Below are 26,100 nucleotides of genomic sequence, written 5' to 3'. Positions count from 1 at the left end.
ATGACACACTCTCTCCTCACACACCCTCCCAAATGAAAGCAAATAAGGAAAGTGACTGAGGGCTCACGGCCCTATTTCCAACCAGAAACAAAGCTGTTTCCCTGTCCTCTTTCTTGGTGACTGTCCTTCTACTCCTAACTGGGTTTAAGAGTACCTACTGCCCAAAAGACAGGTGCAGAGCACCCAGTCCTTACCCCCTGGGGCTCCCTCTTTCCCTGTTAAGAGGGGTGACATAAAACCAACATCACTGAACCTTCATGCAGAAAAAGAGGTGGTCTGAGTATCATTTATATGTGCCTTCCTCATGGAGACTTGCATCACACTATAAGCATTTTAAAGATTTATTTATTTATTTTCATTTTTTAGAGAAGTGGAGGGAGGGGCAGAAGGAGAGGGAGGGGGAGAATCGCCGACTGTGCCACCCAGGCATCCCCCACATTGTAAGCATTTTAAATAGAGATATTAAGAGTGAAAAAATTAGATCACCAAATAAAAATAGATTTCAAATAACAGTAAAAGTAAACATCAGTATTAAAGAGCATACCGCAGTACCCTGGGGTTCCACACACTGTCTTCATGAGTACTTGATGTTCCACAATTTTAGAGAGTCCAAAATCAGCTAACAACACAAGAGAAAAATTTAATGAAACAAGTCTTTTCTCAGCTTTCATAAGATGACAGAATACTTCTGTTATTCAAAATAAAATGGACTCATTTGTTTTTGTATCTGATGATTGGATAAAGAAGGGGACCAGTCACCTGGGAGAAGAAACTGAAAAATAATAACAGTAATTCGAACCTTGCTTTAAATTGGAGGAAAATATGACTCCCAAATGCATTTTATGCTCTTCTCTATAATTCCCAGCTTCTAGCAAATAAGCTATTTGTTCTTGAAGTAACAGCAGTAGATATATTTTGTCTAATGTTAACTCTGAGAATTATGAAACAGTAGCTCTAAAGTATAATATAGAATTAATGATATAGAATTAGCATTCCAGGGGAGGAATCAAAATAAAAAATTAGGCTTTTGTGAATGTCAAAGACATGAACAGAAATATCAAAAGGTTCATTCTGCTTCAAAATAACATCATTCCTTGGTGTATCTGATGGATAAGGATTTACTCTCATATGAGGAATATAACACTTTTTCTTTTTTTTCAAAAATCCTCTTTATTTATTCCTCAGAATATTACTTAGGTAAAACATTACCCAAAGTTGCTACCATTATGGTCTATTTGCTGGGCTACTTCTCTCTCACTCAGGAAACATCAGGAAACCATTCAAGGCCATTCTTCAAGAGAGGCAGGTGCAGAATTGATGCCATTTTAGACTTCAAAGATAAACCCACATTTCCACGGAGGTGCTGATCCTTATCAGGGAAAGCAGCAGGAAGTCCTTTAGAAAGAAAGCCTCTCCTGTCTAAATTAGTATCTATCCATCCATTTAAAGAAATTTCTTTAGGGATAAAATCTTTGAAAGTGATGTTAAAGGAAATGGAAGTCTCCCTGCTGTTCACTGCCTTTCAGGAGTGATTACAAGAACAAGCCGGCTGCCTAGCAGGACTTCGGTATTTTTTCTTTGGGTTCTTGCATTCATAAAGCACATTATGTTGTCTGGGCTCTTCCATGATATGTATAACTTAATTTTCAAAGGTGTTAACACTGCTAATGCAGTGAACTTATCAGATTAACATTATACAGGCCAGCACCAAAAGAACAATGTCCTTCAGAGGATTTAACACAGATTCTGCTAAGGAGAATTCCTATAAAATAAGTTCTGTTATTATTACTTGCAAATGAAAAGACAGGGAAAGTAACATTTAATATGCTTTTTTTCTAAAATGCTGTTTAAAGAACTCTTTGAGTAGACTGGAATTTCACAAAGTTCATCTTTGTGGTTCTTCAAAATGCTTATTGGGAGAAAAAACAAGGTTCCCAGAGTCAAGGAAGGCTTTGGAAAAGCGTCACAAATACTAATTTAGATGTCAGTTTACACATTAGCATTTTTAGAGTTCTGAGAAGTCCTGCAGAAATAAAAAATCTTGTTTAAGTTGGCATTTCCTAATTTATTTGACCAAAACTTAGCACTTCCACAAATCACTCCCACCTACCCCCCCCCCCCCCCGCAAAGAGGAATTAGAGTATTTACTCTTGTTCGCTCAGCTGAGGAACCAGTGTTCTGTGGAGTGCACTCTGAGAAATACGGATCTTAATTTATCTCTGTTCATATAAACAAGTGACTCAGATCCTAAATTCGCTGATCGGTACTAAGCATTTTGTGTCAAAGTCCTTGAATATCTAAAATTAAGCTCCAACTAATTTATGGAATAAAAAGTAACAAAAAAAGAAGTGTTATGTTATCTGTGATTTTCTTCTATATAAACTTATCTACAAAATACACCATCACCTTCTGAAGTCCCTGTCATTTCTAAGAGCTATGTTTCCTTTGTGTCCAGAACTGGAGCACCAACTCCTAGGCACTGCTTCCAGATAAATATATCAGGAAAAAACTCAGACTTCCAAAACAATGCATTATTCCTTTACAGACATGAAATATCCAAGGAAATTAAATGGAGGCAAAACTGGATGGAACAATATTTTAAAATTCTATGGAATAAATTTCTTCTGCTCTGGGAAAGGGGTCATAAGACTTCAGGAAATGTCCTCACCGATTTTGAGTGGTGCATCTGGGGCTGGAGTTGCATAGAGAAGATTCTCTGGTTTGAGATCACGATGGACAATCCCATTTTCATGTAGGTACTAAATAGGGAACATAACGGAGTAACATTCCAGTAACCGTTATTTATGGTTCCAACATTTATGTTTAATCTTTTCAGAATTAGAATAATCTTTACTATGTTATGTGATTCGACAACACACATATACGATTTAAAAATAAACACAATAGGAAAATAAGTTTATACCACACATAATTCAAGAACAGCTTATATACAGTTACCTAAAAGTGAAATGCAGTTTAAAGCATATAAAACCAATGTCCAGAAATAAAATATTTACTCCTCAGAGAATAATAGTTGCAGTTCTCTTTATGCATATTACCATATAAGTTCAAATCTGCTAACTATCATTATAATAAAGTCAAGTGTATTCTGTGTATTGAAATTTGTCTGGTTTATTATCTGAATAAAGCATAATTATATGTGTCATTTTAGAAGCTCACAACCATAGCAAAGACTTAATAATTATTGTTTGAACAGGTATTTAGATGTGAGTAATTATTATAGAGGACTATCCTTAATATGATAAATATTGTTTAAAGATGCTAAATGCTCTCATAGGCTCTTCTGAGGATTAGTAAATCCAACTATCAATATAGAGTGGCATATTTGAGATGATCTTAAAGATCACTCCTAGCAACTCTACTCATTTTATTTTATTTTAAATTATCTTTTAAATTATGTGTTATCACATGTGTAACATACTTTCACTGTGAATGTGGAAGTCTTACCTGATCCTGCTTGCCCTAGTCTCAGATCCCTCTCCAAAAGTAATCACTCATCACTTTGAAATGGTTTGAATGTTTTTCTATGAATTCACAAACATGAATATATGTATGCAAGGAAATACTCCTGATTTTTTCATTTTCTTATATAAATGTATGATTAATATTATTTTTTTACATTGTTTTTTCATTTAACAATGTCTTTGAAACCTTTCCCACAAATCACTACAGCTTATTCTATTTAACACTTGTGTCCATTTTGTTGAATGCATCATAATTTATTTTGCTAGTCCCTTTTTGACGGACATTCAGGTTTTTAAAAATTACTAATAATGCAGTAATAAGCCTTCTAGCACTTGGATATTTGGGTGGTTTTGCTTGTGTTTCTCTTGGACAGAGAGCTGGAAGCACGTCTGGTGGGGTCAAAAGGTAGACTGAAAATTTTTAAACTCCATCAACATTTACTCACACAAACAGTGTATTTATTATGTTTTCCCAACATCTTTTTTTTTTAAAGATTTTATTTATTTATTTGAGAGAGAGAGAATGAGAGAGAGCACATGAGAGGGGGGAGGGTCAGAGGGAGAAGCAGACTCCCTGCTGAGCAGGGAGCCCGATGCGGGACTCGATCCAGGGACTCCAGGATCATGACCTGAGCCGAAGGCAGTCGCTTAACCAACTGAGCCACCCAGGCGCCCTGTTTTCCCAATATCTTTACCAAATCTGTACTTTTAACTTCTGCTGAGCTGCAGTGCAAACATTGTACCTTAGGTTTGGTTTAATTTGTCTTTCTCTGTTTACTGGTGTAGTATCTGCTTTTTGGTTTTCCTCTTCTGTGAACTGCCCATTTATATCCTTTGCCCATTTTTCTGTTGGGTTAAGAGAAAAAATTGCCAGGGTACTTCAGTTCTTCTCCTTTCCTATATCCTAGGGGAAGGGAGGGAATCTCTTCTTTCTCTGCAAGCCAAGTAAGAGAAGGTGGACAGCTTCAAGGTTACAATTTGTGGTGCTTGACATGTCTCACTTAGTGATTTGGGGAAACAGGAACTGATACCCAGCTCACTCGTGAAAACGAGAGGTGGTTAGAACAGGGGAGTAAGAAGAGGGGGCTTCAGTGAGATTCAGCTGCCCTCAAAGAAGAACTGAACAAGGGTGCTCATTTCTCACAGGTTCAATGTGGGCTGTGCAGAAGGGAACCACACATGAGTCTCCCCTGAAGAATGTTTCATGCTGGGGTGATGCATCTCATCTCAACACTGCAGGAAGCAGAGCATGAGGGAGGTGGTATAGGCGGTTGAGGAACCACTGACTCCTCAGAGAGGTACTACCTGAAGTGAGAGAACTGCCCTGCAGTGGGTCTCTATAGAGCCATCAGTGATGTCCCACAGGGAAAGAACATCGGCATTGTCACCAGACACACCCAGAGACCACAGATGCCAGACCATAACTGCACCAGTCTGGGAAGACCTTTGCTAACCCTCCACCTCCTCTCCCTCTCCTCACTGTCGCCCTCACAACAACCCTAGAAGGAGCACGACTGGTTGGTGGATAAAGAGAAAGAGAAGAAAATAACAAGTATTCCTATCCCCTCTATTTACAAATTACAGATCTCTAAGGTCCATGTTGGGGAAAGGAGCAGTTTAAAGTTGAATGAGTCTAAAATCTTGGTCTTTTCCTTTTCCAAGAGTGACTGGAGAAGCTACAGGAATGGCTTGAAATTTTATTCATGAAGGAGAGGAAATTCATAGGGTTGATTTGCCAGGACAACCGCGAGACAAAAGAAAGTTGCTTTTGCTCATGTCTTACCAGGTCGAGCTCACTCCTTAATGCCCTACACACTTACTGTATTCCAAGCACTATTATAAACACCTTGTACCTATCAACTTGTTTAATCTTCGTAGCAGCTCTGTGAGGTAAATCATATTGATGCTTGTTCCGCAAATGAGAAAGCTGAAGCATAAAGAGGCCAGAGATGTGTGCAATGTCACAACTAGACGCCTGGAATTGGGATTCAGATGCAGGCATGTGGTAGTGGAGTCACAGCCTTGCCCACCACATGACTCCCAAGCAGATGCTTGATTGTGTAGGGTGGGCATGAGAGGAGAACCACGACAGAGGAGCGGAGGGGAGAATGATGAAGGAGCGGGAAGGCCATGGGAAGGGGAGGATCGGTGGGAAGGCAGAGAGCCATGCTCAGCCTTAGTGAAAACCCACCAGACCCCTGAGGATGAAGATGCTACATCCTGCATAGCTGAGTTTGAAGGCAAAAATGCGTTTCTCATAGAGTTGCTTTGGAACATACCTAAGAATTACAGTTTGGGATCAATGGAAAATATCGATCTCCCCCACTCCCAATCTAACCCAATTAAGAAGCTCCATTGCTTTGGGAAGAAAATGACACCGAAAATAGCAGCACAATAACAACAAATGAGATAAACTTACAAGCACTGGTTTAGGAAAGTACTAATTATATAAAGACGCTCATTACATATTGTTCTGGCTTTCTTGAACAGAAATGGTACAAAACTACCCAAAATGGTAGTTTTGTGTTCTAAGTCCAAATTAAAACAAAATAAAACAAAACGACACCATTTGGCACTCCATAGAGGAGAGCCAAACCAGATAACAGAAGAAAAATTTTAGAAAAAATAATAGATTTAAGAGCTAGCACTAACAGAGGAACAAATTTAAAAACAGAATAAAGCAATGAAATACTGAAGGTCATGGGCTTTTAAAAATACAGGCAGGAGTCATTTGCTATAAATTACTTGGTGTAGAAAGATTATGAAAACTCGAGATATAATCATGTACACATGTGGTAGGAGGCATTTAAATGTATTGACTGACAAAATGGCAGGAGTCAGTATTTTATTTTTGCTTAGTTCCACTGATTGCCTTTAACCACTAGTTAGTATTTTTAACTTTTACATTATCTCAAGGCAAGAAGCCAAGCAAAAAGGAAAACATGGAATATGATCTTTTGTCTTCCCCCCAAAAGATACAATTGTTAGAAGCAGCCACACTTTGAGAGCACCAGTTCTCAAACTTCCTGGTCTCAGGACCCCTTTATAGGAAAAAAAAAAAATACTGAGAACCTCCAGGAATTTTTGCTTATATGAGTTACATCTAACATTAGTTACTATGATAGTAGTTAAAAACGAGAAATAAAAAAATTACTAATTTATTAAAAAAACAATAAACTCATGACATATTGACATAAACATTTTCTAATAAAAATGTATTTTCTAAAACAAAAAAATTAATGAGTGCGGTGTTACTGTTTTAAAGTTTTTCAAATCTCTTTAATTTCTGGTTTAATAGAAGACAACTGGATTCTCCCATCTGCTTCTGCACAGTCTACGGTAAAATCACAGGACACACACTGTGCTTGAAACACCTTCATAGTATGACAAAATAGTTCTGACCTCACAGACCCTCTAAAAGGGGGTCCTAGGGACCCTCCAGGAATCCTTAGACTATACTTTGAAAACTTCTGTCTTAGAGCATCTGAACACATAAAAAGGGCAGTTTAAGAGCTGAACAATACGCACACTGACCTTTATTTTCAAAGTGGGTTTTAAATGAAATACACACCTCTAATGTCATCAAGCACTGATCTTATCCGACCACATCAAGATCACTATACATGAAGTGAAGAAAAGGAAATCGGGAAAAATGCCTCTCAAAATTGTGTACTCATGGGAAATTGTGCAAAGACATATCATATCAATGATACAGAACTGATTAAGAAATATCCAATTATGGAGAAAGAGACCCTATCAAGATATTCTTGATCTTAGCTACAGTTTATTTAAGTCATGGGGATTTGATACAAATAGACAAAAGGATAGGAGAAATTGAGAAATGAGATAATTGCATATTCTAGAATAAACCAAGTGTTGAAAGTAATCATAACTAAAGTAAACAAAGGCAAGCAATAACATTAAAAACTAAATGCCACTTTGGAAGACCTCTAAAACCTAACAGTTTAATGGAGAAAGAAATAATAAATCTGACAACAACTGTAGCATCTAACTACTGAATCTTGAAAAATCATAACCTTTAATAAAGAAATTGGAAGAGCAAATAACCAGGTGTATACGAATTTAATTAAAACTTTAAAGAATAAAAAGAAAAAAAAGGAGGTGGAAAAGAAGGAGGCAGAGAAGCACAATTAATTTACTGCTCAGTTTTTTAAAAGTATATTATCTTTTTAGAAAAAATCATAAAGAAATAAGTCAGTAAGAGAAAGACAAATACCATATGATTTCACTCATATGTGGAATTTAAGACACAAAACAGATGAGCATAGGGGAAGGGAAGGAAAAATAAAATAAGATGAAAATAGAGAGGGAGGCAAACCATAAGAGACTCCTAGTGATAGAGAACAAACTGAGGGTTGTTGGAGGGGAGGTGTGTGGGGGGATGGAGTAAGTGGGTGATGGGCATTAAGGAGGGCACTTGATAATGAGCACTGCGTGTTGTATTCAACTGCTGAATCACTGATAGAGTACATGTTAATTAAATTGAATTGAAGTAAAAAAATTAAAAAAAGAAAAAAGAAGAAAGCATAAAATGACAAATATTTTATCTGCAGAGTCATCAAGGTAGGTAACAGTACATTTTTAAGGATTTTATAATGATGCATTTAATGCACTGGTGCCAAGGACATATCTTTGCAAAGTTGTTTCAAATATTATGCCCTTGGTTTTGGTCAAGGGTTGACAGAAGAAATAAGCATAATAAGGTTTTTATGGCATTATTTTTGAAACCATTATTAAAGAACAACAGCATGAGAGGCGCTGTGGGGCAATACCCCCCAAGTATGCCATATATTAGCGTGCGACCTGAAAACAATGTCTCCCTGCAACTCCCAGTTTCCCCATCAGTAGCACCCACTTCAAAGGTTGTACTGAGAATCAGAGGTGAAGCATGGAGGCACTCAGCATGGAGTGGATATTCTGTTCTATAAATGGTAGCTGTCGGGACTCTATCGCTGTTGTTCCATGTCTCTTATACAATAAATTACAATTAGAAATCCTTTGAGACTTGGAAAACTTGCTCTTTCCTGAAGTATCAAAGGACACTTTGATCAGAAAATATTTGCTTTTTATTTCATCACATTTTCCTCTTCTGTTTTGGTGGCCAAAAACTCAATGTACAAGCGGTTTCAATTATAATTAGCTAGCCTGGTTTGGACATACTTACTTCTCCCTCTCTCTGCTTTTTAAAAAATTCCCTTTTCCACTTTAATAGCTTTATTTTGTATGTGTTCTTCACTTAATTTGCCACAACTCCTTTTCCCAAGAAGATGCATTATAAATTATAGAGTAATAGAATGTATTATATATTAGTCTTCTTCACCCTGGAAATAAATCTAAGGGAAATAGAAACGGAAATTATTATATTTGTGTTCAGAGTTTCCAAGAACATTTAGAAGATATAAAAGGAACGAAGTATGTGGCGATTTGGATTTGAAACATTCTTACTCTATCTTTTCTCCATTAGAAGACAAAGAATCACTATGATAAATAGTATCTGTCACGGATAAAGAGTTGCATTTCAAAGCCTGTTGTTTTGCTTATGCTCCATTCTCCTTCTCAGGCTCTTCAAGAGCCATCCTGAGGTGCTGCTGTGGGATCCTATTTCACTATTTCACTATTTCTTCCCTCCCTACTCAGAGGCACTCACTCTTGCCTTTTCTCCCACTTCTCTCTTGCTATTCCCTCTTTCTTCACTTTCATCATATACATGATGCTCTAGACTGGGTAGTATCACCATCAAAAAGAAACAAGGAAAAGAAAACAATCATCACCTCCATGGTCTCTCTGAATGCACACATTCCTGTCCTGCTCTCTCGCTGCTCTCAGCTATTTGCTACTCTCCTAGGTCTCCTCTCACAGCTTCCATTTTCTTCCCTCTCCTTTTTTTCAACACACTAGAATTTTATTTTGGACCTCATCAAACCCAACACACACTTTCTGCCTCTTTATTTGACGTTTGGCCTCTGAGCACATGGTTTTGTCTCTCAGTTGGACTCCCATCTTCTGAGGCTCTTGCCACACTGGCTGCCTGGTACTCACTCTTTGCTCTCCCCTCAGCCTCCCCTGGTCCCCCCACCCCCGCCCCCGTCTATGACTTGCTCAGCACCTTCTGCTTTTCCTTGGTTTCCAGAGTGAGCTCACTGAAAGCCACAAATAAAGTACCACTTATCCAATGTGTCCCAAATCTCTATTGCCTTCCCAACCACTCTGTGGCTCTGACTCCATAGAACTTTCTACTCTCCATTCCATTTGAATGTCTCACACGTGTTTCAAGCTCAACATTTCCAAAACCAAGCATTATTTACCCTAAATCTACTCCGGTACCTATATTTCCAAACTCAACAAATGACATCATCCATTTGGCCATGCCAAAAACCTGGGTTTACCCAACTCCTCCATCTCCTTTACCAACACATTCAATCCATGATCTGTGACCTTGGGTAGCCCTCCCTCCTTAGTGCCTCATGCATCTCTCTGTCCCTTGTTCTCACTTAACTGCTCTTACCTTCAGCCAGGCCACTAACATGTTTCCCTCTCAATTACTCTGATGACTAGCTTAATTACCAGCCTCCCAACTTCCAGGGTTGTTCCCCTGCAGCCCATGCTCCACAGTGGCATGAGAATAATTTTTTTAAAGCGCAAATTTGGTCACATCATGCCGCTGCTTACAATCTTCAACATCTTTCCATTGCTTTGGTCATGCAGGGCAACAACGTTGTATTTGATTTTGTATCCCTTGAGCAGAGGTCACAAACTCTCTAGAGGTCAGGAAGATATCCTGAAAGAATGAAGGAAGTTGACAGAGTGTAAAATAAAAGGAAGACATCAGGAAGTCCCAGGGACTGCCTCCGTCCCTGGAAAGCATGGCCCCTTAAGAGGCAAAGGAGACTCAGATTCAGCCAACTGTTGTCAGGCAGGAATGCAGGCCCTATGTTCCTAGCTCTTCTGATTTTTCAAGGCAAGACAGAAATTCAGATTTTCTGATGTAAAATATTACAAATTTTAAATGTTGGCACTGAAGTTGAAAATTTTAAAAGCCTGAACAGGGTACAAACAAAACACCCTGCAGTGTGTGATTCCCGCTTTGGAATTTAAAACAGGCCTTGGAACTCAGTAGATGCTCAACAAACATTTGTGAAGTATATCAATAAATACACAAATTTTTTTCTGACTCTGCTTCTTAAATGAGATCTTTACTAAGACTGTGCTGGTAGCCTTCTCTTTTGCTATGAACTCTCTCTGAGCCTGTACGTCTATTCCCTTCCTTCCAGCTACTTCTTATAGCCCCCCCCAAAGTACACATGTGTATAAGTAAATTGTGCAGTAGGGTTATAATTAAGTTTAATTTTTTATTCCATGAAATTTAACTATAAAAATCATATTATTTAGATAATGGATTTTTAAAAACATAAATTTTATATAAGTGGCAGGCATTTCATGTTGGCTTATTCTGAATACCATGCATCTGCTATGAATGATGTGCTCTGAAGATGAATATGTACATTGAGTTGGTAACTACGTCTGGTCTCAAATGAACTAAAGACATGATGCCACTATATTGCTAGCAGTTTAAGACTGTAAAGACTATTCCATGATAGTATCCTAAAAGGATGTTCTAGTTCAAACTGTTGTTTTCTTAAGCTCCAGGTCCATATGTCCACCTGCCCAGGTCTCACTTCCAGCTGGCTGTCTCACGGATACCTTAAGTTCAACATGTCTAAAACTGAACTCTTGACCTTCTTCCAGCCCTGTTCTCTCCATTCTTCCCACCTCAAAATGTAGTGCCTCAGTGAACTCAAGTGTTGAAGTCAGAAACTGTTTCTCTCTTCTCCCCCAGTGCCTCCATCCTAGTCACAGCAGAGTGCTGTGAAGTCCAATTCCAAAATGTGTCCAGAATCACCCTGCTTCTCTCCATGGCACTGCCATGATCTTAGCTAGACCACCTTAACTCTCTTTGATTTCCAACATGGCCCCACCTGCAATCTATTGTCCACACAGCAACATAAGAGAACAGGCCATTTCTTCTCCTTGGGAAGCTCTTCAATGGTTTCCTATTACTTTATCCTAGCTTTCGAGGTGTTGGTCATCTGAGTCCTGACTTCCCCTCCAGCCTCATATTCTGCTCCTTTCCCCTCTCTTACTCTGTTCTACCCATACTGACTTTCATTCAATTCCTCCCAAGCCCCAATTTTTTTCCCACCTCAGCATCCTTTTCTGACTACCCCTCTTCCTGGAATGCTTTTTTACCTTTTTTTTTTTTAACCTGGCCAGCCGTCCTCATCCTCAGGACTCAACTTATAATGTCAGTTCCTCAGGGAGGGTGTATCCGTCCTTCCAAACTAACATACGTGCCCACCCTTATATGCTCTCATGGATGCCTCCTATTTTTCTTTACAACATGTCCGTTTCTTTGCAAGCTTTATGTTTAGGATGTCTCCCTCAGACTAAAAATCCGTGAAGACAAGGAAGTTTTTATCTGGTTCTTCAGATATCTAGTTTCTTGCACAGTGCCTGGCACTAAGTACGTACTCAAAAAATATTTCTGAACGATCATCAGATAACTCAGTTTTCCTATAGTCATGTATGTTGTTCTACTTTTGAGTCATTAACGTAGAGATATTCAAAGAATGGTGGTAATCTGCAAATGATATTCATTTGCAATTATTAATCTGTAGTAGAAGTTCAAATTTTCGTGCTTAAATTGTAGCAATATATTTCCATAGCAACATCATTGTGATAAATTTAACTGAAATAAGGCTCAGCATCTGTGGGCTTATGAAACATACTATACTTATTGGATAATAATACGTAGCCACTTCAAAGGTGCTTTGAGATTTACAGCATCACTCTGAGAAAAGCCAAAACCCAGTAAGAACATTTTAACTCTAAGGTCAGGCAAAAGGATTTCATCCTCATAATGACATCTTGAATAATTATATAGTTTTTATTCTTCTGTGGTAGAGTTGATAGTTATGGCTGAATTAATTTCTTCACATCCTTTGAAGTTGATCTCAATATCCAACACAACATATGCCTCAGGGGAGTTTGGGCAAAGAGAGTCGAAAATTCATCTGTTAGTTTTCTCTTCAGTTTCCTTCATGTCTCATTCATAAATTGTACTTGCCAGTGTAAGAAAATGGAACTGAGTAGTAATTTGGCCAGCTATAGAGACATGTGAATGAACAGTGGGCAAGCCAAAGTCCTCTGTTTGTAAATGAAGGCACCATGCTGGACCCCCCAGTGGTGCACTTGAAAAGCACCCAGCCTGCTGCTGTCCCTGAATAAGGTTCCCATGGAAGCATCTTTGCTTTAGATTTGGGGTGTGGCTTAGAAGTGTCTAGATAAAGCAAAGCTGGGAATTTTGGAGTAGCAATGGAGTAGCTGGAGTAATGATGTCAAGGGGAAAGGGAGCAGGATGCTAACAGGGAGGATAATTAGGAATGCCACTGGGTAGGAAAACCTGGGGTGTCAGGTTAGAGCACTTGATAGGCAAAGTGGTCATGAAAAACTGACTCTAGATCTTGTTTCTGATTTTGGTGTGAGTCTCCTGGTGTGCAAAGTCAGAGTGAGGTAATAGGGATACTTTCAACAGGCTAGAAATTCATTTTTCTGTCTATACATAAATGTGCATGTTATAAAAGTCTACTAAGTACATATTCGTAAGAAGGGTCTATATAGTTCTAGTGGGAAGTATAATTTTATCTACACTATTTTGCTGAGATTCAACTCAAAATCTAAAACATTCACTCAAGACTTAAATGAAGCACTTACTATTTCTTTCAAGAACAATTATTAAGTAAATGACTATCATTTTAAATTATGCAAAAATATCAATGGAAAAAGTGATGTGTTCTGATTTAAATAGACAAGTCTCATGCTAAGAGAATACAAAAAAGAAAACTGAAGTAATGTACATGTAATCAACAAAGAAATCAATATATAAAGTGTTTTTGTATATGAGATCGAAGAACTTGCATGTTGTGGGACAACTTTCTGAGGGGCTGTTGAGAATGTTGAGAGAGGGTAGGCATGTGATAATTTCATTCTCTTATTTCCAATGTATGTGGTCAGATTTCAGGAAAGATGAGATTTTAGGAATGGAGGCTATGAAAAGTCTTGACCAATTAAATGAAGGTTGTATTCAAGAGATAATACATCACTTGGAAAATGGTCCAAAAATCATCTGCAGTTACAGAGAAAGAAGCAGCAAACACATTTCTGTAATGAGAAAGAAGAGAGCAGGTTGGAGCACAAAAGAAACAGGAGCTCCTGAAACTGCATGCTCTTGTCAAGAGATGATAAGAGATGCTAAGAGTCCACAGAGAAGCTGAATGAGCAGGATTGAGGATAAATGCAGAAAGTACTCTATGCTCATGCAAAGGGATGAACTTCCTCACAAGGAAGAGGAAGCTGGAAATATTATTATAAGAGATGACTGTACTTCAGATTACCATAAATGCTTTATACATTAACAAGTCAAGAGTAGATATTTGGGGATATATTACAGAAAGAAAGTTTTTGGATGCAAGTAAAATGTATATCAAATATGACAAAGAGTGAAAATCTATACATTTTTCTTGGAAAATATTTATATCCACAGATGTATAAATGGCTCCTAAATCACATATGCATTAAAGTAGAAAGTAGAATTAAAAAAAAAAAAAAGAAGAAGAAGAAAAATGCCCAATATATCTTACCATTTGGTCTTTCAAAAAAAAAAAAATGCAATCACCAAAAGCTCAAACTCTCTTTTAAACAAAGATAATACTGCTGCTCTGAATTCAGGGGGTGTCTAGACATGTAATTAAACTCTCTCTATGGTCCTAACAAAAACCGTGTCATTGTGTAATGAAAGCTACTGCATAGTAATTTAGTTTAATTACAGCTATGCTGTGTTCAATGGGCTGTGTGTGGCTAATTGATAATGTCTCAGGAGTTGGTAGGAGGAAGTTTGAATCTCTTTAAAAATCTAACAGGACAAAGAAGAACCAGTCATTAAAAAAAGAAAACGGTATTCTCACTATAAGCTCTCCTTTGGGAAGAAAAATTAAACTGCATGAATTTGCTCTTCTCTACTCCTCGGAAAATTCAAAATCAATACCTATAAATTTAATTAAGAACTTCAAAGTGAATACTCTACCTTTGTGTCATATCTGCCTTGGAGACCTACCACTACCATTGTCTTTGTACTTGATCTCTACTCTCTGATGCCTTCAGAATTACCAACAGAATATATGGGAAAAGCAGTAGGTGACTACTACTTCCCATGACCAGATCAACAGGCATGGTTAGGATTGGCTGGCGGTGAGATCTATGGTAAACCTCGATCTGTCGAGCATCCCAGGACCAGAGGAATCTACCTTCAGGAAAGCAGCCAAGTGCTGGGGCTTCTCATTTATTAGCCAAGTACCTACATTCTCATTTATTTCAGAGTCATCTTTGATGCCTCCTTTTCTCTCACTAGTCTTGGCTATTTAGCCATAATTCCACTTCCAAAATACATCTCACATCTACTCTTTTCATCTACACTGTTACCACTAAGTACATAGTCCTTCATATTCTCTACTGGCACTATTAACATTTATCTTCTAACCACCCCCACCCACATCCCTACACCTAGGTCATCTTTCTAAAACATAGTAACTCATGTCAATCCTCTAGTTTAAAAACAAAAACATTGTGGTTTTGATTTGTATTTCCCTGATGGCTAGTGATGTTGAACATTTTTTCATGTGTCTGTTAGCCATTTGTATGTATTCTTTGGAGAAGTGTCTGTTCATGTCTTCTGCCCATTTATTGACTGAAATAAGCCAAGCAGAGAAAGACAATTATCATATGGTTTCACTCATATGTGGAACATAAAGAATAGTGCAGAGGACCACAGGGGAAGGGAGAGAAAGCTGAATGGGAAGAAATCAGAGAGGGAGACAAACCATGAGAGACTCTGGACTCCAGGAACCAAACTGAGGGTCACAGAAGGGAGGGAGTTGGGGGGATGGGGTAACCGGGTGATGGGTATTGAGGAGGGCACGTGTGGTGATGAGCACTGGGTATTATACGCAAATAAGGAATCGTTGAACACTACATCAAAAACTAAAACAAAAAACAAAAAACAAAAAAACCCCTAATGAACTATATGCTGGCTAATTGAACATAATAATAAAAATAATAATTTAAAAAAATAATAAAAAATAAAAACAAAAACATTCAGGGTGCCTGGGTGGCTCAGTCCCTTGAGAATCTGACTCTTGATTTTGGCTCGGGTTAGGATCTCAGGGTGGTGAGATCAAGTCCCATGTTGGGCTCTGCGCTAGGTGGGGAGTCTGCTTGGGATTCTTTCTTTCTTTCCCTCTGCCCCTCCCCACTCCACACTTTCTCTCTAAAATAAATAAAGCTTTAAAAGTAAATAAAATAAAAACAAAAACAATCTAGACTTAAGGGCTCCTCATTGCCTATAAGTTAAAGTCTAATATTTTCAGTATGAAAATAAAGGCACATCAAAATTTGCCCCCAATTTCTGACTGTGCATCATCTTGGGAAAATTCTTACCATGCACTAACTACAAAGCCTTACTTACTATTCCTGAATCATGCCATACATATTCCCACTTGGTTCCCAGATAATAATAATCTTTCATGTGCCAAACTGTATTTTCTAAAGATTCTTGCAACAGTATTACACATCCAAAACTCTTCCAGAATCCTTCCACTTCCCATCTAGAGGTGAAGTCTAACCCCCCCTACCCCCACCGAATTTGGTCTGTGACTTGCTAGAACCAACAGAATGCAATGGAAGTGACAGGGTGTGCCTTCTGAGGTTAGAACATAAAAGCCAATGCAGCTTCTATCGTGTGTACTAAATACTCATTTTTAGATCCCTAAGCTGCCACATAAGAAGTCTTATGATCCTAAGGCCGTGATGTTTTAAGAATGTTGGGCAACATAGACAAGCCATGCATTGTTGTTCCAGTTGACAGTCCCTGCTGAGGTCCTGTGTGGCAGACATTTCAAGTGCCAGACATGTGAGTGAAGACAGCTCTAAATGATTCCTGTTTCCAGCCATCAAGCCACTAAACCTTTGAGTCTTCCAAGCCCAAACTCCAGACATGATGGAGCAAAGACAGTCATCATTCCCACCATGTCCTGTCTACAGTCCTGACGCAGAGAATATGTGAGCACAATAAAGTAGTTGTTTCAAGCTGGTAGGTTTGGGGATCATTTGTTAACACAGCAACAGTACCTGGAACACGTCATAACCCAGATTACATACCACTTCCTCTGTGAAATTTTCCTCTAATCCCACAAGCAAAATAAATATCATTTTCTCTGCTCCTCCCAGTAGCATTTTCTTCATATCCCTGTAATACTCTGATCTTATTATTACAGTTAATTATATACTTCTCTATCAAAGTAATAGATAAATTCCTCGAGAGCAGGCATTATTTTATTCACCTTTGTACCCACAGACTCTAGGCAAAGGGTCTGGTATGTTTTTGATAAATGTTCGTTGAGAAAAATGTGTGAAAGAAGGAGTGAATGAATGAATGATCAGAATTATGGGTTGAATGAGGCTCTATGACAGGCATCAACAAATAGACATAAAATCCCAGGGAACAGCTAGAATTCATTCTTAGGTCTAGCACATATTGGCACTTACAGATGTTTGTTAAATAAATAAATGGTGGAACCACTGAGTTGAGACAGGAAATAGCTCCTAATACTTCTGGATTAGAATAAATGTCCTATGATATCTATCCCAGTTCATAACCTTGTGTGGCTCTGTGTTCAAGAAACTTAATGAACTCAACTCACCCTGCTCTTTGTTTAAGGCACTATTAATAGCTGCCTTGGTCAGCAGGCTAGAGAGTGAATACAACATAAATCAATCAGTTCTATTTTATAGTGTATAACCAAACCTACTCTAGTATTGTAGGTATGCTAGTGATGAATTAGGTTGTGTATGTCTAATAAAGTCCTTATTTTGCCTTCACTTTTGAAAGTTGTTTTCACTGAGTTGAGAATATTAGGCTGCTTTTTTTTCCTTACAATACTTTGATGTCTCTTACTTGCATTACTTTTGATGAAAATTTAATGTCATCCTTATCTTTGTTCTTCTGATGTAATGTGTCTTTTATCTGGATGCTTTTATGGTATTTTACTTTAGTTTTAAGAAAATTGAATATGCTGTGCCTTGGTATCATATTCTTCATGTTTCTTGTGCTTGAGATTTGTTAAGATTCTTGGATGTGTGGCTTTACAAGTTTCATTAAATATGGGCTAATTTGCATATTATTTCTTCAAATATAATTCTATCTCCCATCATTCTTCAATGACTTCAATTATATATATGTAGTTATATATGTAGTGTGCATATATATGTATATGTGTATATATATATATATGTATATATGTGTGTGTGTACTTGAAGTTGTTCCAAAGCTTACTGATGTTCTGTTCATTTTGTTTTCAGCCTTTTTTCTCTGTGTTCCACCTTCGATAGTTTTTAATGCTATGTCTTCAAGTTCACTTTCTTTTATTTCTGAAATGTCTAATTTGCTGTTCATTACATGCAGTATACTTTTCAACTCAGATACTGCAGTTTTCATCTCCAGATGTCTAATTTCAGTCTTTTTTAAAAATAGTTTCCACATATATAGTTTACATCCTCACTTTTTCCTCTACCTTCTTGAATATACGGAATATAGTAATAGCTGTTTTAATGTCTCTCTATACTACTGATTTCATTTGTGTCACTTCTAAGGCTATTTCTTTTGATTCATTTTTTTCCCCTGCTTTCATCCAGTCTCACTCTGGATGTGCTTATTACTGCATGCACTTCTCATAATTTTGACTGGGTAAAAGACACTGTGATTTTATCGTGCTGGGTGCTGGACAAAAACAGATGTATTTGTGATCTTTTTTAGTTCTGTTCTGAATGCAGTTAAGGTACACTACTTGTAAATAGTTTGATCCTTTTGAGGCTTGCTGTCAAACTTTGTTAAAACTGTCTACTCTAGCTATTGGAAATGCAAACTCTTCCCATCCCTATCTGAGCTGCAAGCATTGGTCCCTCTAATCTGTGGTTCTTTTCCTGGCCTCAGGTAGTTCCCTCACATGCATGTGCTGATCAGTACTCACCAGAAGATCAGGGAGGAAGGGTATCTGCAGCTTTCCAGAGATTTCTCTCAGAGCAGCTCTCTCCTCTCAGACACTCTGCTCTGTGAACTTTGGTCTCCTTGGCTTCCCAGACTCTATTCTGCCTCAACCCAGGGAGACTGTGGGGCTCCTCTTGGCTTTTCCTCTCTATATGGCAGCCTGGAAACTCTCTCCAGGCAATTGTATGGCTCATATTATTTGCGCTCCCTTTTTCAAGGATCACTGTCCTGGGCTGCCTGATGTTCAATGTCTGAAAACCATGTTGCATAGTTCTTGTTTTTTTGTTTCAGAGAGAATGTAAATTAGTCTCTTTTACTCCATCTTGTCCAGAAGCAGACATTACCACCATTACTGCAGATATTTTAAATGTTTTCTAAATAATATTCTACTTGATACCTAAAATTGGAATTATCCTCAGTATTTGAGACCATTTTGAATGTATTACTGCTACTAGTGTACCAGTTAAAACTGTTAAGGAAAGAAAAAATGACAAATGTGAGAAACTCTGCACTTAGTTCAACGTTGATCAAAACTTCTACAGTATTCATTTATAAGTTTCTGAGGTTTCCTATAGTAAAAAAATAATTTCAGCTTGCTCCTTGGTTAGAAAGAATTTCTTCCCTTTTTGTGAGCCCATGGGAGTGCTTGAAAGAAGTGCCAGATGTGAAATGCACCCACAGTCTCTTATATAGAGATATAAAAGATAAAAATCATATTAAATAAGTTAAAGAGAGGCAAAAGTGCTTGGCTTAGAGATAATCCTCTGGAAAATTCTTAAATCTATAAAACAGTTGAATCAATGTTTTAACCATTTTAAAGGCCATATTTTAAGTAAAGATGAAGTGCTTATTTATTAATATTCTACTCTTTGTACAATGTTTAGATAATTTATGATTTCTAAATCTTTTAAGATTTATTAATAAAAAATGAACATTTACCAAAATAGGAAAAAAATTTTAATAGTTCCCAGATATGATGTGGATGTGTTGATATGAGGAATTAAATTGAAGGTTACTCATTTTCAGATACTAGTATCAACAGTCCATTTAGTAATTAAAATATTTCAGTGATGCTCCAAAAAATTATAAAATAAATCAAATTTGCCTAAATATGGTGATTGCTCAGAGATTCTCTATGCTTTATGACAATTACAAAATCTCTTGATCTTCACAGATAAAAGTGACCAAATGATCTATCATGTTCTGTGACATTTCATTTAAAGGAAAGAAAATGCAATTTTATCAAACCTCTGAAGGTGTCAATGTGTTGAAGTTGCTTCTAAGCGTTAAGTGGCCTCAACTCATCTATACTTTAAAAAACATCAAGTGCCTATATTAGAATATTAAGTCTTATTAAAGAAGGTTTCAGATTATAATAAATTTAGATAATCAAGGTATTTTACAGGCAAATTCTTTTAAAGCCCTCGCTAAAGGATTACTCTAAGAATCCTAGAGCCAGTCCAGACTTTAAGAGATTATTTAGAATAGGAATCTCAAACTCAAATACTGCTAAAGGAGGGGCAGATAACATGAGAGTGAAGTGGGCAAAACTCCATTTAAATTTAAATATTTTTATTTAATAACTGTTCTATAGCACTTACTGTGTGACAGGCACTGTTCCAAGTGATTTACCTAATATACCAAACCTATTATACCCTATGTGTATTATATTAATCCTATAAATAATATTAATATATATAATTCCATTATCTCCATTTTACACATAAAGAACAGCCAAGTTAAATAACATGCTGAAGTTCATATAGTTAGTAGCAGTTCTGGGATTTGAATCCAGCGTCTGGCCTGGAATCTGTGCTCTTACTCACTAGGCTGGGGAACAGTGGATTATGGTAAATGGAGACAGTATATCCTACCTCCAAAGCTTTTCACGATATTTGAAAGCATTGGAAGCTGCTATTTAAGAGTCAACCTGGTCATCAGCAGGCTCTGGAGCTGTGTATGCCAGGTAAGACCAGTCTGAATAATCAGCCCATGAGTGCTGCACTGTATTTGTGACCCTCAAAAAACTGGCATAAAAAGGCAACTACTTGAAAAAAGAAATACAATAATTAAATGGAAGCTGAATTTGGCTACAAAGTACTGAATAAGAAGTCTTCTACCCGGGCGCCTGGGTGGCTCAGTCGGTTAAGCGTCTGCCTTCGGCTCAGGTCATGATCCCAGGGTCCTGGGATCGAGTCCCGCATCGGGCTCCCTGCTCTGTGGGGAGCCTGCTTCTCCCTCTCCTCCCCACTTGTGCTCTCTATCTCACTATCTCTGTCTCTCTCAAATAAATAAAATCTAAAAAAAAATTAAAAAAAAAAAAGAAGTCTTCTACCCAATTTCTTACTATTGACTCACATTGGGGATGTTTAACTTTCCATCATTCTGGATATTGATAAAGTTACAGAGCTGACTGCACCTGGAAGACTTACATCTGTGGAGCTATTATTATTCCCACCTACACTTGTCCTAAAAAGAATGGAATATCCATTTGCACATATTCTTAATTTATTTGAGACAGATTTAATTTTTTAATTATAGCATGTAAAGTGATTCTCGTTATGTCAAATAGGTAGTTTTCAAGAGCTGAATCCAAGAGTAAAAAAGCACAGGCAAACATAAAGAGGTACACCTGCTGCAAAGCACCTGTGTCTTTAAAAAAATGTGAATTTTTTCCTGCTATGTGATCTTTAAAATGGATGTATCTCACTTGTCTTGTTTCACTGCTGGCCCTTGAATTCTTGCCATGCTAAGGCCTCGTCTGCTCCTCTGTGTCTCTGGCTTTGGGCTGAACAGAGTCTATAGCAGGTTACTATAGAGGAAAGCAGACAGCAGAGGACTTAAGAGCATAAACTCTGAAGTCATCTTTGGTTTTGTGTTCTAGTTCTGATTCTGCCATGAGCCAGCTGCATGATCTTGGAAAAGCTGCTTAATCTTTCTGAGTCTCAGTTTCTTCACCTGTGAAATTAATATAATGAACAGCCTTATAGGTATGAGGATTAAGGGAAATGATGTACATAAAGCTGTTAGCTAAAGCTTGGTCCACAGTCAGTACTTAATAACACATGGTAGTGATGGCTGGTATTACTATTATTGAGGTAGCCCCATGTGTTCCAATTACATATTCCTCTCAAGATTCTTCCTTCAGTTTTCTAGCAAAATCTAGCATAAGCATTTAGCCTCTTTACTAAATGGCCTACTACATGGATAAGCAGGTTTGAACATGGTCAATTAGTGTGTAATAAGGCACTTTCTCAATGATATTCAACTTAAAATAAGGTGGCATTTCTGGAATTCTGCAGGATCCAGAGCCATTAAACCCTGAGTTTCTGTAACAATAACTTCATAGACAAAAGTTAGGAAGATAATTTAAAAGTTAGATACATTTTGGATGAGTTCAAACATTCAAAGGAATATTTCAAAGGATAAATCACACAGTTGGTCAGAACCCATGACATGTTCAACCTATTACTCATAAAAAATGTAAGTGTTTCAAGGTTAAAGTGTGAGGAATAGAAACCAATACTGGACTGTAAAGTGTATGCATGAGAAATTTTGTTTTTCAACATGGATTTTCCCCTGTATCTATCAGCATGTCAAGTTCTATGAAATTAGAGGTATCTTTCCAAAACAAAGAGAAATATGCCATGTAAATTTATTTAAATTTTAAAATACATTATATTCCATGAAAAGCACTCTCCTGGAAAATTGGATTAGCATTATCATTTTTGAAAGTCATGTGATTTTTGAAAGTAATGTGATTTAACAGTTTATTGAATTATTAAATGAATTAGAAGTCCTATTGTCTTTTAGAAACCATGGATATAAGGCCAGTTCTAAAATATTCCCAGCACTCAAAATGTTGGGATCCTAAACAAGATTTTGTAAACAACTGGATTCAAGTCAATGAATATGTATTGTGTTTGTTATGTGCTATGAATACAAAGGGGCATAAGGGGTTTGTGTATGTGTTTGTAAGGGGGGGTAGAGGGCAGAGGAAAAGGATGACAGATACAGATGAATAAATCATTATTCCTAGCCTAGAGATGATAATCTGCCTCTTTCAGGAGACAGGCTCATGTACAACTAACCAAAATACAGGGTGGCTAGTGCTATACACCAGTGGTGGAAAATGCACGGGGGAGTGCAGAGAAGACGCAGATTTGCTGAAATTCTGAACTTACATCTCTCAGGAAAAGAAAAAGATAAAAATAAAAACAAATATATGCATTTAGCTTCAGAATTTATTAAAGGTGAATGAAGGAGGGGGAAGAACCTTAGATTAAGGTTCAGAAGTTCCCTAAGAAATGGGCCAGAGAGTCATAGAAACCGAAATAGCTCAAATGTTCCACCTGCTTTGAGTTAAAGAGGTAAGTGCAGAAAATTATTCAAAGCCCATAAGACTGCTTAAGTTAGTGGGCTTTTGTACAGATTAAAACGTAAAAGACCCAGAGTCCCAAAGGCTGATAAAGAAGACTTGTACACATGCCTGGCAATGTGGTCAAACCTAGACTGGGAGTTTTAACAACTTTGGGTCCACTATTTGTACAACTGTGCAAAAGCCAATTTCTCTGAGCTTTGGTTGGTACATAATTGTAAAATGGGGGGAAAGCTATTGCTGCTTTTCTCACAGGAAGAGCTGTGGAAACTGACACGCACCTGCTCAGGTTACTGACCTTCAAGGATAAAGAAGGGATTCTTAGACCTGTAGGCAGAAAAAAGCAGACTATCTCAAAGAAGGGAAATATAAAGTTGGTGTCAGATTTTTGCAAGGCAGGTTTCAGTGCAAGGAGACTACAGAGGAATGCATACTGACTGCTGCGGTTAGAACCAAGCGTCCTGCAAATTTATAGTATGTCCTGCAAGTATAAAGTGGCCATAAAAGTCACAAAAAAACTCAGGGGATATATTGCTGCTATGTCTTTCTGGAAAGAGGAAAAAACAAACAAGCAAAAAGACTCATAGAAAATAAACAAACAAAATCCTAACTACTTGAATGAATAAATTCAGCCACATAAGAAATAAAGAGAAAGAAATGCAGTAAAGGGCTGATGGCCATCAAGTCCGTTTAAATGTAGAACCCCAAAAAACAAACAAGATGCGGAATATAAATGACATGAACCTTACCAATGTAAAACAGAGATATGACAAGAAAGAATTTGAAGGTGGAGGTCAATAGAAGAAGTGTATCTATGTTAATTTCCTTATTTTTCTCGGTAGAAAGAGGGTGGTGATACTGCTTAAGTTTAATGAAACATAAAATAGAGGTTGAAGGATGTTGTCTAAAGCTATAAAAGGAAAAGCACCAGAGGAACTAAAAATATAAATGCATACACAAGCTCACTAAGCTCACAACAAGATATAGAAGCAACCTAAGTGTCCATCCAGAGACGGATGGATAAAGAAGACGTGACATATGTGTGTTTGTGTGTGTGTGTGTGTGTGTATAAATAAAATGAGATATTACTCAGCCATACGAAGACAGAGATCTTGCCATTTGTGACAACATGGATGGACGTAGAGATTATTATGCTAAGTGAAATAAGTCAGACAGAAAAAGACAAAGACCATATGATTTCAATTATATGTAGAATCTAAAAAAAAAAACGGAAACAGAATCATAAATACAGAAAACAAACTGGTGGCTGTGAAAGGAGAGTAGCTTGGAAGGACAGGTGAATTAACTGAAGAGGATTAATAGGTTCAAAGCTCCAGTTATAAAATAAGTCAGTCATGGGGATGAAAGTACAGCATAGGGAATATAGTCAGTAATACTGCAATAAGTTTGAATGGTAACAGATGATAACTATATTTATCATGGTAAGCATAGCAAAATGTATAGAATTGTCATATCAAACTAATGGTTACCAGAGGGGAGGTGGAGGGGGAATGGGTGAAATAGTGATGGGGATTAAGGAGGGCACTTGTCATGATGAGCACCAGTATCATATGGAAGTGCTGAATCACTATATTGTACACCTGAAATTAATATTACACTATATGTTAACTGGAATTTAAATAAAAACTTAAAAAATTTTTTCAAATCACTATAAAAACGAAAATTACACAAAGCAGCATAAACAAAGCAAAACTAGGAAAAAACATTTACTTTATCTATCCATCTATCTATATGATATAGATTACATATAAAGATATATATAGTAAAGATTAAAATTTGAATATATAAAGAGCTCCTACATAATAAGAAAAGAAAAAAAAACGTAAAATTATCATTGCAAAAAGAGCAAAGGATAGAAAAAGGTAAAGGATATGATGACCAAGTCAGAGGATTGAAAATGGCCTATAAATCCAAGAAATATTCATGACATCTTCAGTATTATAATTAGAAAAAGTAAATCAAAACAATGAATTATTTTAACCACTTATATTACTCCCCTGCCCAACAAAAAGACTGATACTAGGATTGGTTAGATGCACATGTTGGTAAAAAGGCAAACTCATACTGAGTACTGACAGGATTGTAGACTGATAAAGCCTTGCAATGTAGCAGCATCCATTAAATGTATAAAATGAATATATATTTTATATATTAGTTTGCTATCACTGCATAACAAATCACCACAAACTTAAAAGCATGTCTCATAGAAGCCACTTCTTAGAATGTATCTTTTTTTTTTTTTAAAGATTTTATTTATTTATTTGACAGACAGCGAGAGCAGGAACACAAGCAGGGGGAGTGGGAGAGGGAGAAGCAGGCTTCCCACTGAGCAGGGAGCCCGATGTGGGACTCGATCCCAGGACCCTGGGATCATGACCTGAGCCAAAGGCAGACGCTTAACAACTGAGCCACCCAGGTGCCCCTTAGAATGTATCTTAAAGAAATATTTTTACTTGTGTGTAAATATGCCTACAAGGATATTTATGACAATATTATTCATAATTTTTAAAATTGGAAAAAAGTTACATAACTATCTAGAACCTGGATAAATTATAGAACCCATAGTATGAAATAAATGACCCTGAAGCAACTGAAAGAATGAAAAAGATCCATACACACTAAAATGTGGTAGATAGAATTATGGCCCTAAAAAGACTCAATGCTCTAATCTCCAGGACGATGAACATGCTATGTAACATGGCAAGAGGAACTTTGCTGATGTAGTTAGGATTACTAATCACTTTGGCCTTAAAATATAGAGATTATCCTGGATTATCCAGATGGGCCCAGTGTAACTGCATGAGCCTTTAAAAGCAGAAGAGGAAGGCAGAAGAGTAGGTCAAAGAGATCCAAAGTGTAAGAAGAATCTGATGCACCACTGCAGTCTCAAAGATGGAGAAGGTCTCGTGTCAAGGCAACTGCAGGGAACTGGATTCTACCAACAAATTCAATGTGCTGGAAGCAGATTCTTCCACAGAGCCTCCAGAAAGAAATGCATCCCTGCTGATACCCTGATTTTGGAACTGAGAGAATCTAGTCAT

At 37.3% G+C, this 26,100-nt stretch overlaps 1 protein-coding gene across 1 annotated transcript in view; it reads right to left on the bottom strand.

Moving 5' to 3' along the window:
- The window catches only part of CAMK4 (calcium/calmodulin dependent protein kinase IV), a 201,352-nt gene that overhangs the window by 23,376 nt on the left and 151,876 nt on the right, over positions 1–26,100 (bottom strand). Inside the window, exons 6-7 of the mRNA XM_021698985.1 lie at positions 2,669–2,759; positions 545–619 (exon numbers count right to left, since the gene is read on the bottom strand). Coding sequence (XP_021554660.1) covers positions 545–619; positions 2,669–2,759 — 166 coding nt within the window. The remainder of the gene's footprint in view (positions 1–544; positions 620–2,668; positions 2,760–26,100) is intronic.

Source organism: Neomonachus schauinslandi, chromosome 7 (assembly GCF_002201575.2).
Source record: "Neomonachus schauinslandi chromosome 7, ASM220157v2, whole genome shotgun sequence".
In the NCBI taxonomy this organism is placed as follows: Eukaryota; Metazoa; Chordata; class Mammalia; order Carnivora; family Phocidae; genus Neomonachus; species Neomonachus schauinslandi.
Note: the sequence above shows the minus strand (reverse complement) of the source record. Positions and strands in the feature narration are given on the sequence as shown.